Raw genomic sequence first — 16,416 nt, forward strand, 5'->3', positions numbered from 1 at the left:
AGTTGTCTGAGCTCATTCGCGTTTTTGCATGAACTGGTTCTCAAAACACGACGCAATGTCCTGTTCTCGCGTCTCCTTAGTTCCACCGATGCAACTATTGCACGTACTTCATACACTTTTTTTTTAAATCAACATAAACATACTCTAAATCAAAAATAAGTTTTACAGGAAAAAAAGATGTACGTGGACGACCGGTAAAAGCAACGGCCGCTTTTGCAAAAGCATAGGCTGACTGGATTTGTGGGCGAGCGATCCATGGAGCGAGCCAGGGGAATGGACTCGTTTAATTATGTGCGTAGCGGAATTACTCTGCCAGCCTGACGAAATGATCGTTCAGAGAAGAGATCGCTGGAATGTCCTGGCGATAGCTTAAAACCTGATCGATCGAGTCCGCCAAGGTGACGACCGAGATGCACGCTCCAGAACCAGAACGCCGCCTCCCTCGGTGTAGAACGGGCCTGCGCTTTAAGGCTTAGTCGTCGGCGGCGCCGGCAGGATGGTGAGCGCCAAGCCAATGGCCTCGTCCAGCTCGATCGTGGTCCGTCGAGGATAGCGGCGATCTCTGGCCGGCGGCCGTGAGCGCCATGTCGCAGCGCAGGGGAGCGCCCAGCGCCTCCGCCACTAACGTCTGGGCCAACTGCAGGTGGTGGCTGCCGCGCGCTAACGTAGGCGTAGTTCCCGGCGTCCGAGAGCCGGCGCACGGTCGCGTCGTACTCCGCGCGCCGCGCACTTGTCCAGGCACTCCCGTCGCACCGGCACCGTCTCGGCGAGCTGCAGCCTGGCGATGCGCGCGCCCGTGGCCCTGGCGGCCGACATGGCCATGTACACTGTGCGTCGACGGCGAGGTCATACGCGTGGTGATTCGCGCTCTCCGCCGGGTCGGCTCCCAGCGTCTTCATGCAGTAGTCCTAGTCGTGCCCGGCATGGTCGCCGCCGGCGAACCGCTTGCACGTGTCCTCCAGCGTGGATGCCGTCGCCACCGTGCGCGCGTCACGTGCGCGCCAGGAGGAGTACCAAGAGGAGAGAGGGACAGAGCTTCACTACAGGAATGGCTCATACACCGACGGCCGGCAGCCCTCGTTGTATCTGATTTTGACCGTCGGCGTAGGCTACGTTGAGGATAGTCCTCGGCATAGCTCCTCGGCGGTGACTTTCCTCGACGGAGCCACTATTACCGTCGATGTAGCCGAGCCCTCAGCGTAGTGCTACGATCGACGGCCAAATCCTCGACATACTAATTAAAAAATTCACATTTTTAAAAAATATTTTCAAAAAGAAAATTCAAAAAAAATGTTTTTTTCTATGCTGACGGTAAAACCCTCGGCCTAGAGTTTTAGTTTTTTTTTCAAATTTTAATTTGTTTTACCCTATTTTTTTTATCTTTCACTCAAAACACTTTCAACTCTAAGTACACTTAATCTTCGGTCAAATTACAATCATGGTTAAACTTCTCAGTCGGTCACCCATCCTCTCTCTACGCCAGCCCCAGCACGCTTAACTTTTTGATTCCATTGGATGAGCTTCCATTAAAAATTGACACCTTGCTGATTAATAATAGCATATCAACTCTATTAACCCTTGGACCCTGATGTCACACCTCTTTATTTTTGAATTCAATTTTTTTTACTTAAGTAGAGTAATGAATATATAAGTAACAATAATACTGAAATAAAATAACAATAAAATTATTTTTTTGATCTTTTTTCTATTTAATATGGAATAATTAATATCTTTAAATCGGAAAATCGAAATTCCACAAATAATATGTCTAAATCGATCATAAAAATGAGAGAAATCTAAATATAACATCCATATCATCTTTTGAACCTAAAAATTAGAGGAATACAAATACAACGTCCAGTTTGCCATCTGGTCAAAACACCCCCTGGAGATGCGGAATGGCCGTACCGGGCGCGCTGGTGCACCTTTCGCCAACAGGCTTAACGGACAAAAATTAGCACATAACGTGATGTTTTATAGACCTAAAAACATTTTTCCTGGAATTTATTGAGCGACGGAAAGTGTACCCCTAGTTCAAATCCGGTCAGTTTCCAACGGATTCGACCGGAGACCGCAGGAAGCGACAGGGATCCCAGATAACTAGCGCCCACATATGGTATATGATATACGGTGCAGAGGCAGTATCCTACCACTATGCGGAGGTCTAGCGCAATACTAAAATGCGCCTCATGTAGCTGCTTCACAAAAGAAAAAACGTCTTGGCACCCCGAAAATGAAAAAATCATGGCCCATGGGTCGGATTGGAATTCCGATCCCGGGACCTTGCTTCCCATAACAGGGACCACACACGTACCAAATATGGCCTCGTTCCGACAAACTATGCGGTGTCATGGGCCGTTTTCTACTCAATTCCGCTAAAAGCCATAGAACTCTGGATGTGATAGCCCTATTTGTGAAGGGTTTTCCAAAATAATTACCGTATCCCAACTCCAACTTTTGGAGTGGTTACTAAGACACATAAAATGACGCCATGCGAAGCCGCAAGATTTTTTTTTGACTTTGTTTAAATTGCCATCTGGCCAAAACGGCCCCCCGGGAGATGCGGTATGGCCGCAGCGGGCGCGCTGGTGCACCCGTTCACCATCGCGCTAAACGGAAAAAAATAGCAGATAAAGTGATATGTTGTACACCTAAAAACATTTTTTCAGGAATTTATTGAGCGACGGAAAGTGTACCCCTAGTTCAAATCTGATATATTTCCAGCGGATTCGGCGGGACACAGCAGGAAACCACAGTGATTCCCAAATAGCTAGCGCGCATATATGGCATGTGATATATGGTGTGGATGCGGTGTTCTACCACTAGGCGGAGGTTTCGCGCAATACTAAAATGTGACCCATGTAGCTGCTTCACAAAAAAAAAAACCGTTTTGGCACCCCAAAATGAAAAAACCATCGCACATGGATCGGATTGGAAACCCGCTCCCGGGGCCTTGCTTCCCATCTGACCACGTACGTGTCAACTATAGCCTCGTTCCAACAAACTATGCGGTGTCACGGGCCGTTTCCTACTCATTTCTCCTAAAAGCCATATAACTTCGGACGTTATAGCTCTATTTGTGAAGGGTTTTTCAAAATAATTGTCGTACCCCAATTCCAACTTTTGGAGTGGATACTAGGACATATAAAATGACACCATGCGGCTCCGCGGGATTTTCTGACTTCATTTTAAATTGCCATCTAGCCAAAATGCCACCCCCTCCCCCTCCCCCTGCCACAGAGATGCGGTATGGCCGTACCGGGCGCGCTGGTGCACCCGTTAACCATCGCGCTTAACGGAATAAATTTAGCACATAAAGTGATGTGTCTTAGACCTAAAAACATTTTCCCGAAATTTATTGAGCGATGGAAAGTGTACCCCTAGTTCAAATCCGTAAAGTTTCCAGCGCATTCGGCGAGACACCGCAGGAAGCCACATGGATTCCTAGATAGCTAGCACGCACTGCGGAGGCAGTATCCTACCACTACACGGAGGTCTCGCAATACTAAAATGCGATCCATGTAGCTGCTTCAAAAAAACCGTTTTGACACCCCGAAAATGAAAAAACCATCGCCCGTGGGTCGAATTGGAAATCCACGCCTGGAGCATTGCTTCCCATACGAGCGCCCACATACGTGCCAAATATAGCCTCGTTCGACAAACTATGCGGTGTCATCGGATGTTTCCTAATCATTTTTCCTAAAAGACATAGAACTCCGAACTTGATAGCTCTGTTCGTGAAGGGTTATCCAAAATAATTTCCGTATCCCAATTCCTACTTCTGAAGTGGTTATTAGGACACATAAAATAACGCCATGCAGCTCCGCGAGATTTTCTGACTTTGTTTAAATTGCCATCTGGCCAAAACGGGAACCCGGTGACACATAACAAAGTGTATGAATTGTTACTATGTTACCATGGTACTGTACATGATTTAAATATGCATGATTTTAAGATAAACTGATAGAGGATGTTTTTCTGAATATTTTGATACCTTATACGTATTTTTTAGACGTCATATAAATTAGTTATGATTTTTACAAAATTAGACAAATTTGAAGGATGGCCTATGCCGAGGGTGGCCGTCGGTGTAGCTCTGTCTACGCCCAGGGAAAAAGATATGCCGAGGGCTGCCCTCGGCGTAGACCTCGCTACGCCGACGGCAACGCTACGACGAGGGTCGTTTTGGTAGGCTGGTCTGGCCGGGTCATACGCCGACGGCCCCGACTTTTGGCCGTTGGCGTATAAAAGGCCCTCGAGGTATCGCGTCATTCTAGTGCTTGTAGGACCGCTGACATGGCTGAATCCTTGCTTACTTCAACTCTTTTTCTTTCATTTGAGAGATCAACGAGTTTGTGTTCTTCGATGTGAACTACTCGTCCTCCCTCCTATAAGTTATAGAGGCATGTCGATCTTAATGGTGTTTCAGTTTCTCTTACGACTGCAGCGTTACGTACGAGTAATTAGGTTGTACTATGAGTTTGCATTTGCAGTTTAAACGTCTCCATTGGTTCTTCAGAAAGAGAGAGAAAACTCTTGCAATATCTAACCAGAGGAAACGATTTTCCATAATAGGCTAGAAACTCGTTACTAATGCATTTGCACCTTCATTAAACCAAATATATACTGTTAAAAAAGATTTGCCTGTTGGAATTTCAAACAACTTCAAAAAATATATGCCTTGTTGATCAGACCTACTGGATTTTGGGGCCCTTATATGAAATAATTCGTGAAAATCCAAATAACTTGTCTACTGTGTGGTTGCTTCTCATGTGCACCCAAGATTTCTCATATGGCAAAGTCAATACATCGTCTTTGTGTTCTTCATGTAGATGGTCAAATCTCGACTCGGGATGAAAATTCCGAGATCAACATATGGTTAGAAACATCATAATCTGCGCACGTGTCACATATCGTTCTGCACGGATTAATTTTGGTATCTGTGTGCATATATATACTAGTTGGTCGAACAACTTAAAGATAACTTACCTTTACTAATAATGAACCCGTTTTCCAGGGGAACTATGTTTATAAAACGATCAAAAAAACTTTCAATGCAGTCAATTAATTTTGGAACCCGTCAAGCAACTATCAAGGCATCCTCCCTTTTTCGTCCCTGTTTATTTTCAGGGCTTCTTTGATTTATAGGATAGAAAATTCATGGAAACAAGAAAAGTACATGATTGAAATGCCATGCCTACTTGAATTCTGTGGGAAACTTTCCTCCACAAGTTATTTGATTCACAAGAATATATCCTATAGGAACTAAACCTGTAGGAATCTGGTAGTGTAAATACCTTTTTTTATAAGATTTACACTACAAGATTTCTATACGATATGTTCCTATGAATCAATTTATCAACTTGTGTAGGAAACTTTTCTATAGGATCCAAATCCTACACATACAAATCCTATGAATCAAAGGAACCCATTTTAATCAAATTCCAACCCTATTTTATGTGTGAGGTGTGACACGACAAGGGTGAGGTACAAGGGCAGTGCGAATAACAGATAACATGTTAACGCACTGTCACCACCACCACCAGACGTGGAATAGTAGTGAGGTAGCATAAAGCGGATAGCTTGACTAGCGCGGAAGATTCGTCTTCTAGGTAATGTATGCGCCTGCTAAATCTCTCACCCTTGGGATATAAATATTTTTAAGATGAGAATATACAAGATTAGTTAAGATGACCTCACATCAATTGCCTAAATATTAGTTGTAAATAACATATGTGAGATGTCGCGTTGAAAATATTGTCCAACCAATTTCGCTCGTGGAAGTAAACCATCACATCATATAGATATGATGTATAAGAGTGATGCATCACATCAAACACCTACCAACTAAAATTCTCGAAGCAAATTATCAACCCTGTTCGCCACTCACTGCTGCCCCGATCATCGGGGCCGCATGAAGCGAGCATACGTTGGGCCAGGCCCATTAGCGAATGTAGTGTGTTCTGGTTTTTTCGTCGTTTTTTGGGTTTTTTCTGTAGTTTTCTTCTGTTTGGCTTCTTTGGTTTTTCGTTTGTATTTCTGTTTTTGCCTGTCGGTTTTTGAATTTTACAATTTTTGAACATTTTTATTTTAATATTTTTCAATTTTGAACCATTTCAAGTTTGAACTTTTTAAAGTTTTATTCAAATCTCAACATTTTATAAATATGAACATTTTTATTCCATGTAAACCTTCTGTCTGAGGAGTATTTCATCAACCATAATGAATCTATTTTCCATAAGTTTAGTTGTGTTTTAAATATATGTTTACATGGTATTTATTTCTATACATTCCCGCATTAACACGCGGGGAATCTTCTAGTTCAATACATGCCAATATTAACTTCGTAAATGCATGTTCACATAAATGAGACAAGTATGCATTGTCAAATCAGATCTATGTCAAACACCATTGTATAGTAAATCCTACCATTTTTTTTTGGTCGGGTGAAGGCCTCTATGTTCAAGAAATAGACTTAGTTTTGAAGCTTCAACATGATGATCATGTCTTTACAAGGGAATGTATATTATTTCTACTAATTGTGAACCTTTTTTCATGTACCGTGTCATGTGAAAGGTACTCCTTGGAAACATTCATTATATACGGATAGCATAGTATGTTGCAATTGGTTTGCCCCAGAAAGGTCTAACCCTTTTTTTTATCCAAATTCTTGGTTTCAAGATGCACACATGTCTCTTTGCTTTTAGAAAATTAAGCATGACCTTTCTTAAATGTTTTGAAGAATTTTTTTGTCCAGAGAACGGGCGCATATAAGATGCACGTAGCAAATTCAACCCACAAAATTTAGAAGTTTGAAAATAATGGAAGCTACCACATTATGTTTCTGTTTAAAGATGGATAGAACATAAACAAGAAAACTCCGAACGATTATGCAATCTGAAAATGAAGCTTTATTTGATTCTTTCTTCTGGATTTGTGGAAAGTGTGGTTCTGTTCATGATCATGGAGATACCTGAAAACAATTCACTAGATCTAGTTCAGCATTCAACTGTAAGTGGAAACACATATCAATCTATTCCTTGTGGATTGTGAAATCCTAATGATATTTCGTTTGAGAATGTATCAAACTAAAATCCACCGAGGCAGTAATTACATCCTACATTTAGCTTATGTAAATGTTAGCACATCTCAAAACAAAACAAACTTGACAAATTGTCTTAACCCTGATGTATCTCAAATTGGGCATAAACGGTTAAAATAAGTGAACTAACTAGAAGAAGTGTTGGTTAATAAAAAAATAGGTGTTTTTATTTATAAACGAATCACTTCATCCATGAAGCATGTAATATAATAGTACTAGAGTTGAAAATAGAAAATGAGTTGGAAGCGTGTAGTTATTTTAATCGTGCTTGATGATGCAATTCAAGTGCCAATTTATAGCTCACCTTATCATACCTAACTAAGAAGCATCATGAGACATGCATTTCTTAGTTGCTCATCTTTGGTTCCAAATCCGGTTCAGGCAACCAAACATATCAGAATTAAATCAAACGGGTGAACAAGTATAATAGTTACATACAACATGTTACATAGTTTGCCACAATAATATATGATAAGCCAGGTTCCATAGTTTGCCACATTAATATATGGAAAGAAAAATAAAGTCCATGCCCGTATGTCCACTCCTACAATATGGCAGAATCTCACCTCAAGATCAATAAAAGGTTGGAATATATTCTATGGCCATATTGTGCATATCATTATCTCCTCCTAGCATCACATTGTTGTCAGAATCATCCTGCATATCAAAGAATGGAAGTGGAACAATGTTCTCCCGAAAGTGATAGGGTGTAATGTCCATGCAGTTGTCTTCAACTCCATCACATTCAATCGTTCCTAGAAACTTTCCATCAATGTCACAATGCAAAATAATCCTATTTGATAGCTCGATCAATAACTCGCGCTCATTGAGCATCACAATTTTCAGCACCCTACTCTTTGTATAATGAAGTGACGGTGACCCGCCCAATTCAAAAATATTAATCTGATGCGTGAGGGTCCAAACCTCGCGTGTGTAGTCTTGCATAACATAAATATCTATATTGATCCAATTGCGACTGCACCACATAGCAAGCACATTGTTCATCTCCAATAATGACTTCCAAAGGTATTTATCAGCAGGAGGGTGAATCCAACGGAATGTCTCGAACACGATATCGAACACCAATATGTTTTTGGTGGCATCGCCAAAGTATCGGCCCATCAAATCCCAATGCAGGTTACCATGATGTAGTACTGGTGCATTCCAACAACATCTCAGTCCCTTCAGTAACTCTAGAGACACGGGTAGTTGTCCAATTTGCCTTGGATCGTTAGATCCCACTACGAGTACATAGAGATCAACATTGGAAGTGGGCTCATCCTCATTCTTTGTCCAGATCGAGTAGAGCACTCGGTATTCTCCACATGGTTGATGTTTATAGAGTGCGGCTATCTGAATCCTTCTATTTGGTAGCTGGTGTTCATGAAGCGGCGGTAGGGGAGCAAGCTGACGGGTAGTCGGGTTGCAAATATAAAATAGTCTTGTGTTCTCACCAAAGGACACGATGAAGAGGCCATCACAAGCAGCATGGACATGTGGACCTTCTTTATGAAACTCTATGTCAGGACACCGCATGACGGTGCGCCCACGGAGCTTGTGATTGATGGTTGTAGAACTAGAGTCATTGAAGACATTGAAAAGGCAATCATGCCCTTCACTGGTTCTCTTGAAGAGGTTGATAATTGGGAGAGAAGGTTGGTGGCGATAGTGGGCGAGGAGGAAGTTTTTGGTGGAGGTTTCATGACGCCATGACTTACGAACAGCGCGGCATCGAAGAACGTCTTGAACCGGTAACCTTACCAGGATCTCTCCAATGATGACTGACTCAGGTAAGTCATCAAAGACAGTCACATCTTTTCCTTTTTCCATGGTTGATGATCAACTAAAAAAGAACGTATGTTAATTATTTTGATCGGATGGGATTGTGGAGTGAATATTCACATATCCAATAAGAATTGAGGAAAATGAAAATCATTTTTTATAGTAGATACAAAGCATTTTTATTTTGAAGAAAATTAACTGCACATGAATTTGACAGGTTTGCAAGAAATTATCAAATCTCCTCATATATAATGGTTGGATTATATTTATGTCTAAGCTAAAATATTCGTAATTTCCCCAGAAAACACATAAAAATAAATTTCAGTGGTTGTAGTCATGCCAAGGCAACAAATTTAGCACATGATGTTGTCTTTGCCTGTCAATAAACTTATTAAACAAAGAAATACAAGTCGAAAGGGTACATAGAGGAGAGATGAATTACGGTGGTATAGACGAAGGAGGAGGATCAACGATGGTGGATAGCCCCGGCGGCACACTGACTGTGACACACTTGTTGTTTCGACAAATCTGGAAAGAAAGACGAGAGATGCGGAGTTTTATAGCACATGAAAGATAGGAAAAATACTCGATATAAATGGAAGGAACACCCAGCAAAAACTCATCAATAGTTCGGTGTGGCAATCGATGTTTCTCACCTGCGTCGCGGAAGAAGTTCTTTGGCAACTAATTTGATAGGCTTTCTTTGGTGTATCTATTGCTTTTCTTGTTTTTGCAAAGGGGAAGAAGACTAGATGGTGTTACAGACGACGGTGCTAGCTGTAGAGGATGTGGAAAGATAGCAGAAGAAACTTTTAATTAGGTTGTCATTAATCGGTGTAAAGGGAGCAGTTTTGTCAGGTAGGACTTTCTGGACCATTGGTTCTCTTAGGAGAGGGTAGGTGGGCACGGTTGGGAACCCGTCCACGGCAAGCACGACGAGAGCTGCCAACACAAGCCAGCCTGGGATCACGTGGAGGTCGTGGGTGATAGATGCAGTGAATCGGCCGGCGCAAAAAGATTGAATTTGGAAGATAAATACGAGAGAGCAGTGAACTGCTGGGATATTTCACTGTCATGTGGTCCTGGCTGAACATAATCCAACATGTTGCGGTTGTCCAAGCGTCCCTAGGAAGGCCCTAGACTTCAAGGTGGACACCTTTTGTATTTTTCTTTTTTATATCTTTTAAATTATGTAATATTTAGATTCAATCCTTTTGCAAGTCACTCAAAAAATAACAAATAAAATGGGGTAAAAATAGTTCGGATGTTTCTTGCAATTTAAATTTTCAAATTATTTTAAAATTAAAAATAAATTACTAAACTATAAATACACAATGACATAAAAAAATCAAAAATATTTTTTCCCACATTCTAGTTGTTATGTTTAATTGATTTGGAAAATTTCAAGTTCAAAGATTATGTAGTGTGAGAAATATAAAAAATGAAAAATTGTTTGAGAGGAGGGAAAAAAAGCTAGCAGGGATCTTGATGCAGTATGGACAATCTAGATACACATGTGCTCACGAGCATATGCTTTGAAAGTCCTTCCTCTTCCTTCAAATAATAATCGTCAACAAAAAAACTGTGAACAAATGCCGCTCTCGACCTTCCAACCTAACTGCCCGTGTACAGCTTGCAGGACAAGATCGACAGGCTCAACGCTGTGATGGAGGAGTGAAATTAGTTCAAGCCGCAGTAGCTGCTGCTCGGCACCAACAGCAACACGCTCACCTACAAGTGCAACTAACTGATTCCAAAATAATTGGTTGATTGATTCCAAAATATTAAACTGGCCGAAAAGAGTCCAACTGAGACGCGGGGAAATCGTGCTCTCCGTCCCAGCAGCTTGCTCCTCTTCCGACGCCGCCATCTAGCTCCGTTTTTTATTTCGCTGCTAAATAGATGACTAGTAGATGAGATTCATGAGATGGATCGATCCACCAACGAGAACAGCCATATCTCTGCCCTCGCCGTCCCTCTTGGTCCTGCACCACCACGTGCGTACCGATCTCCCCGGCGACTCCATAGAGTACAAGGTGGTGCCCCTGACCTCTTCTAAAGGTGTTCAGGCGATCGGCTTCGATGAAGCCGTAGACCCGCGGTGGGCGGACTGGTGCTAGATGCGCACCTCACCGCCGCGCCAGATCTCTCCTTCATGGCCCTCCAAGGCAGCAGCCTGTTCACCTCCATCAACACCGTCGACAAGAACCTCATCCTTATCTCATCGACCTTCACAGAATGCCTTTACCGCGAGATCTTTCTCATCTTCGACGCCGTCGATAGCTCCCTCCGCGTGATCCCCGCCGTGCCTCGCGACCTCCATCTCAACCGCACTTCTCATGTCCTCGCCGTCCGCCACCACCACCACGACGGCGGCATGTTCTCCTCGTACTCCCTGGTCATCCCAGGGTCCACGGTCAACTCCATCTCCGACCAAGGCTTCGCCAAATGGCACGACGTGCTCTTCATCTACTCGCCATCCTCTCCCACCACCACCTGGCCGTGGCGGACCAAAAAAAGGCCAACTTCCCCAAGCCGCCGGAACTTGTCGACACCTTCTTCGTGGACGAGGCCTTCTCGTTCCGTGGCCGCGGGTACTGGGCGGACCTCCTATGCGGCGTCATGCACTGCGACTGTAGCGACATGCTCTCCGGCGATAGCGTCCACCCTGTGGTGGAATTCAGCTTCTTTGACCTGCCCAGCCCGCGCTTGACCGATCCGCGCGGCAGAGAAGCCGTCGCGGAGCTGAGCGCCTTCCGCTCCATGGGCTGCGTCGGGGGCTCCATCAAGTTCGTCTCCATCGACAGCTACATCGACCGTTTCGACCGCCTGAACATCAAGGACCGTCTAGAGGCTGACGAAAGATCTCGGGTGGGCCGTGGAGGACGAGATGAGTATGTGGGACATGCTTCCCGCCAAGTTCTACTGCAACAACTACTCGAGCTTGGAACCCTCAGTTGCCTAACCCTAATTCCCTGGCGCCCATGTACCCCTTCCTGAGCATGCAGGAGGACCGTATCATCTACTTTGCGCTCGGTGAGTTCAGCCAGGGACCACCGTGCACTTGTTGCTCCGCGCCGATATGCGCCACAGAAAAGTTCGCTTCAAACATGTTCCTTACTCGCCAACCCCCGCCGTGAACAACTTTATTGGTTTTGATTATTCCATCCTCTGCCCACCAGCTGCTGTCCTGCGGGGCGAGATGAATAATGTTAGGGTTGAAGATTGATTGAACGGCACCAAGCCATGCCGTCATGTCTGTTAGGGAGGGGCATATAGACAAGTGGCAAAAATCATAAAACATGATTGCCTCTGTTAATAAGATGTTTCTTCGGCAGATGTTAATTCTCTATTTCTTTGCTCTTCTGAGATTGACAACTATTGAGTGGGTCTGCATGCTGAAAAAAGTGGAGCTTACAAATTACTGTAACTATATTACAGTACAAAAGTCGGACCATTTTTGTTTATAGAGAATAGTGTAAGTGGTCATTCAGAGTTTCTCTTCAAAAGCATTACTAATAAAAGGCAACTAATAGTAATTAGAGATAACTGTATCAACGTCATACTGGACTACAAGTTAACAAACCGAAACAAAAACTCAGCTTTGTATCTTTTGGGAGAGTTCAGGACCTGAGCTGGGGTCATAGTGTCTGATTTCAGATTGGCAGGATCGACCTGCGCTGGCGCGTTCAGTCTAGACGGAAAATTCACAAGTTATCAAAACAAAAACTCTGCTTTGTATCCTTTGGGAGAGTTCAGGACCTGGGCTGGGGTCATAGTGTCTGATTTCAGATTTGCTTTAATTTCAGATTGGCAGGGCCTGCGCTGGGGCGTTCAGTCTAGACGGAAAATTCACAAGTTAACAAACTGACACAAACATTTCAGAATTGCTTTGACCTTATCTTGACGAGATCCTCAAAATAAGGCCATTGTTGAATATGTTTTCCAAATTCAAGTTTTTTTTGCTTCTGAAACGTTAATGGAACAGTCGAGGAACTCTACAAAACCACTACACAACAACCAATGGGAATACAAAAAAGAACTATGTGTCTTGTGTAATACGGACTCAATCCTTTCCTAATAAACTCTTGCCTAAGAAACATATCATAGACAAATCATGTACTAATCCTAACTTGGAATGATCATATACGAACTAAATTTAACAAGCTAGGCGCCGGCTGTAGGTTGATTCTCCCATAACATCTGAAGACTTTTTAACTTTGCTATGGTGCTAACAGGAACAGAGGTTGTAGTTGTTCTTATGCATTGCTTACCTAGCTATTTTCATCAGATGAAAAACTGAACAAAAAATCTATCCAATATCCAGGTTGCATTGTGCATATGAATTCGTTGACAAAGAGACCAAGTTTAACAACACAATAACATGCCATATAATTTTAGCACCATGAGAAATAAGTTGATGTTTGTCATATCGTGGACACTTATATGAATCGATCTGTAAGGTGTAGTATACATTATCATAGAGAAGTATCAAGCGCCAATATTTTTTTGGATACATAAGCATCACGATACTGTCATGCCCAGTTGGGTCAGAGATCCAAGGGGTTTAACCCAAGCAGAAATCTTTGTAGCTCTTCAGGCCTAATCAAGGTGTCCCTGGGAGCTAGACCCAAGCGCCAGGAACATGTGTTGATGGCAGCAGCAGTACAGGGGTATAGACAAGAGTACAAGTCATACAATGAGAAACACCGATATATTTATTGCGTAATACAAAATAATAACCATGCACCACCTTATGAAGGTGACCGAGCCTAAAGGAATGACTAAAGCAAAATGGTAGTGATAAACATAAAGAGTAAAAACAAACAAAAAAGATGCTCTCACAAAAACAGAAGACAACTTTCATCTGCTAGTTGACATATCTAAAATCGTATTCACAAATGACACAGTGCATAAGCAGAAGACCAGCTACTGTCTTTCTCAAAAAATTGTCAGACAACTCCAATCACAATCAAATGTGTGCACTCCATAAGAAAGAAAACAATCTGGCGTGCAACCACAACAAACTGCACCTAATGTGTATGAGTTTCTATCAACATGAATCAGGATATATTAGGGATGAATCATTGGATACCACACAGATTAGAGAACAAAATATTAAATCAAGATTGTGTTTTTAATAAGAATCATATCAATTCTTTCTTTTCTTTTCCTTTTTTTGTGTGGTGAAATCATATCTTTCTTCACTACATGAGGAACTGCAATACCAAACGGATCAGGTTTAACATCACATCCATACATCATACTATTTTAGCACCATGAGAATTGATTTTTTTTTATGTTTGTCTAGTCCCGTCACTTGTATGAGTCAATCCATAAGGCGCCTTCAAAACTTGACTACAGGAGAGGAGAGTATCAAGTGCTAAAAAATTTATAGGTACAAAGTAAGGCACTGAGTTGTACTTAATAGGTTCAAAGTCCAAGGAAACCATTAGGTAACACTAATGGACATACCCCAAGTGCAAATCCGTGTATCCCTTAGGCCTTATATCAAAGCGTCCCTCGAAGACAGGAGACAACTAACGTCTTGGTGTGGCAGAGAAGCAGGAACAATACATAGATTCAGGAACTTTCATGCACAAATGTGATGGAACCTAAAGGGCAGAACAAACCAATAGGGATAGCAACAACGCTGAAGAACATAGTAACCCAAAAAATTAACAAATACGAGTACAAGCTTGTTATGTGAATATTTGATTTTTGAAATACGTTACAATTTTGCATCCAAATCCATTTTTCATCCTCGCGTTCACCCAGTTGTTGATTTCTCAAGCAGTTCTTGGGTTCAAGACTATTTTCGTTTTTGTTTCAATAATGTAGGATGTTTAAAAGGGTTATCAAAGCTAACCAGCAAGAAACCAATATCTGAGTGCTAAACTGCTAAGTAGAACCCAAACGCTGTTGCTATTGAAATACTGTGTTATAGACAAGTCTAAATTAGAAGAGTATATGTAGCAGTCTCACTTATTGATTGCATGATATAACCAGAGAGAGAGCTTACTGACAGTTAACATGGCACAAATCAGATCTCAATCAAGATGGACAACTGTAATCAGTTTTTCTTCTTCTTCTTCTTCTTCTGGAATGTTTTTCTTTTGGAAAAACTTGTGCTGAATAAGACTCTCTTTGAGCCTATGAGGCAGAACCACTGGCATGTCATCATCAAACTTGAAGTTGGCTACCAAATTTCCCTTCTTGTCACAATGCAAGAGGTGGCCATAGCAGCTAACAAGCAGGTCTTGCTCCTCGGAAACAATCTCTGCCCAGCAGTTCCCCAGTTCTTGTTGGAAATGCATGTTATCCATCACCGGCAGTTTGATCTGGTAGTGATAGGTCCAGACATCATGGTGCAGCAAAAGGATGGTCATCCCTGTCATGTCATCCTTACCGGTGGACGCGACAAGCTTGCCACCCATTTGAAGCAGGTGCATCGCATGGCGGGGCTCCACAGCCGCGGGCAGGCTCATGTGCCCGAAGGTCTCCACCACCGTGTGAAACGCCAGTATCCTGTGGTGGCGGACACTGGTGTGTTCCCTCCAGTGCAGGTGCAGGATGTCATTGACAAGGACTGGCGTGCCAAAGATGTGTATTCCCCTCCTCCAGCTGCCTACCCGAGGATAACCCACACTCCTGGGTTGGTCGGTTCCCACGGTGAGGACGCAGTACGCATGCAGACATGACCAATTTCCATCGGGGTTCCATCGTGTCCAGTAGAGCACGCGATACTCCCCTGAAGGGTGGTGCCGGTAGAGGGCGACCACAGTGCCGGCATGGGGGCTTGGGCCCGTGGCGAGCGGCGCCCACTGCCGCGTGGTCGGGTTGCAGATGCACTGCCCAACGACGAAGAGACCGTCGCAGGAGGCGCGGGCGGGGAAGTGGGAGCCGAACTGTTTGGGGAACCCGAAGAATGGCCGGAACTCGGCGGCCCGGATGTGGAGGGCTTCGAGGCGGGGGAGGGCGTCAGAGGCATCGGAGGGCCGGTAGGACCTGATTAGGGCGAGCTCCGGCTGGCGGCGGTGGTGGTCGAGGAGGAACGCGGGGTCGGAGGCGAGGCGGCGCCAGGAGTGGCAGACGGCGCGGCAGCGGAGCACGGAGTCGGCCGGGAGGCGCACCAGGATATCCTGCAGTATGTCCTCCGGGAGCGCGGCGAGCCGGTCCGGCCCCGCCCTGCTTCTCCCTCTAGGAACGGTCGCCCGACGGCGACGGGCATCTTCCTCGGTGGCGACGCGCCGCCGGGATCGGAGCAGCATTGCTGGTGCAACGAGTTTCGTCGAGCGGAGTGGAGACACGCAGCGATTCGCAGCCCAGCCCAGTTCATATATCCTTCCCTGCAGTCCATTGTCAGCCCACCAACCCCGCGCGCAGCCCTGGCGATTTTTCCTGATGCCCAAAAATACAGCGCCACAAACATAACTCAGTGAAAACTTCGACTTCGATCAAAGAGAGCGACTAAAATAGATTAAAAATATATATATTACAAATGTGATAAACAAAAAAATAGTGCAACAAAC

General features: G+C 43.8%; 1 protein-coding gene across 1 annotated transcript; it reads right to left on the reverse strand.

Moving 5' to 3' along the window:
* Positions 1-14,866: 14,866 nt before the first annotated feature.
* Positions 14,867-16,169, reverse strand: LOC127340685 (F-box protein At5g49610-like). The gene has a single exon (XM_051366438.1). The coding sequence runs from the start codon at positions 16,153-16,155 to the stop codon at positions 14,935-14,937; it is 1,221 nt and encodes a 406-aa protein (XP_051222398.1). The 5' UTR covers positions 16,156-16,169; the 3' UTR covers positions 14,867-14,934.
* Between the last annotated feature and the right edge of the window lie 247 nt (positions 16,170-16,416).

The sequence above is a fragment of the Lolium perenne genome, chromosome 3, assembly GCF_019359855.2.
Source record: "Lolium perenne isolate Kyuss_39 chromosome 3, Kyuss_2.0, whole genome shotgun sequence".
In the NCBI taxonomy this organism is placed as follows: Eukaryota; Viridiplantae; Streptophyta; class Magnoliopsida; order Poales; family Poaceae; genus Lolium; species Lolium perenne.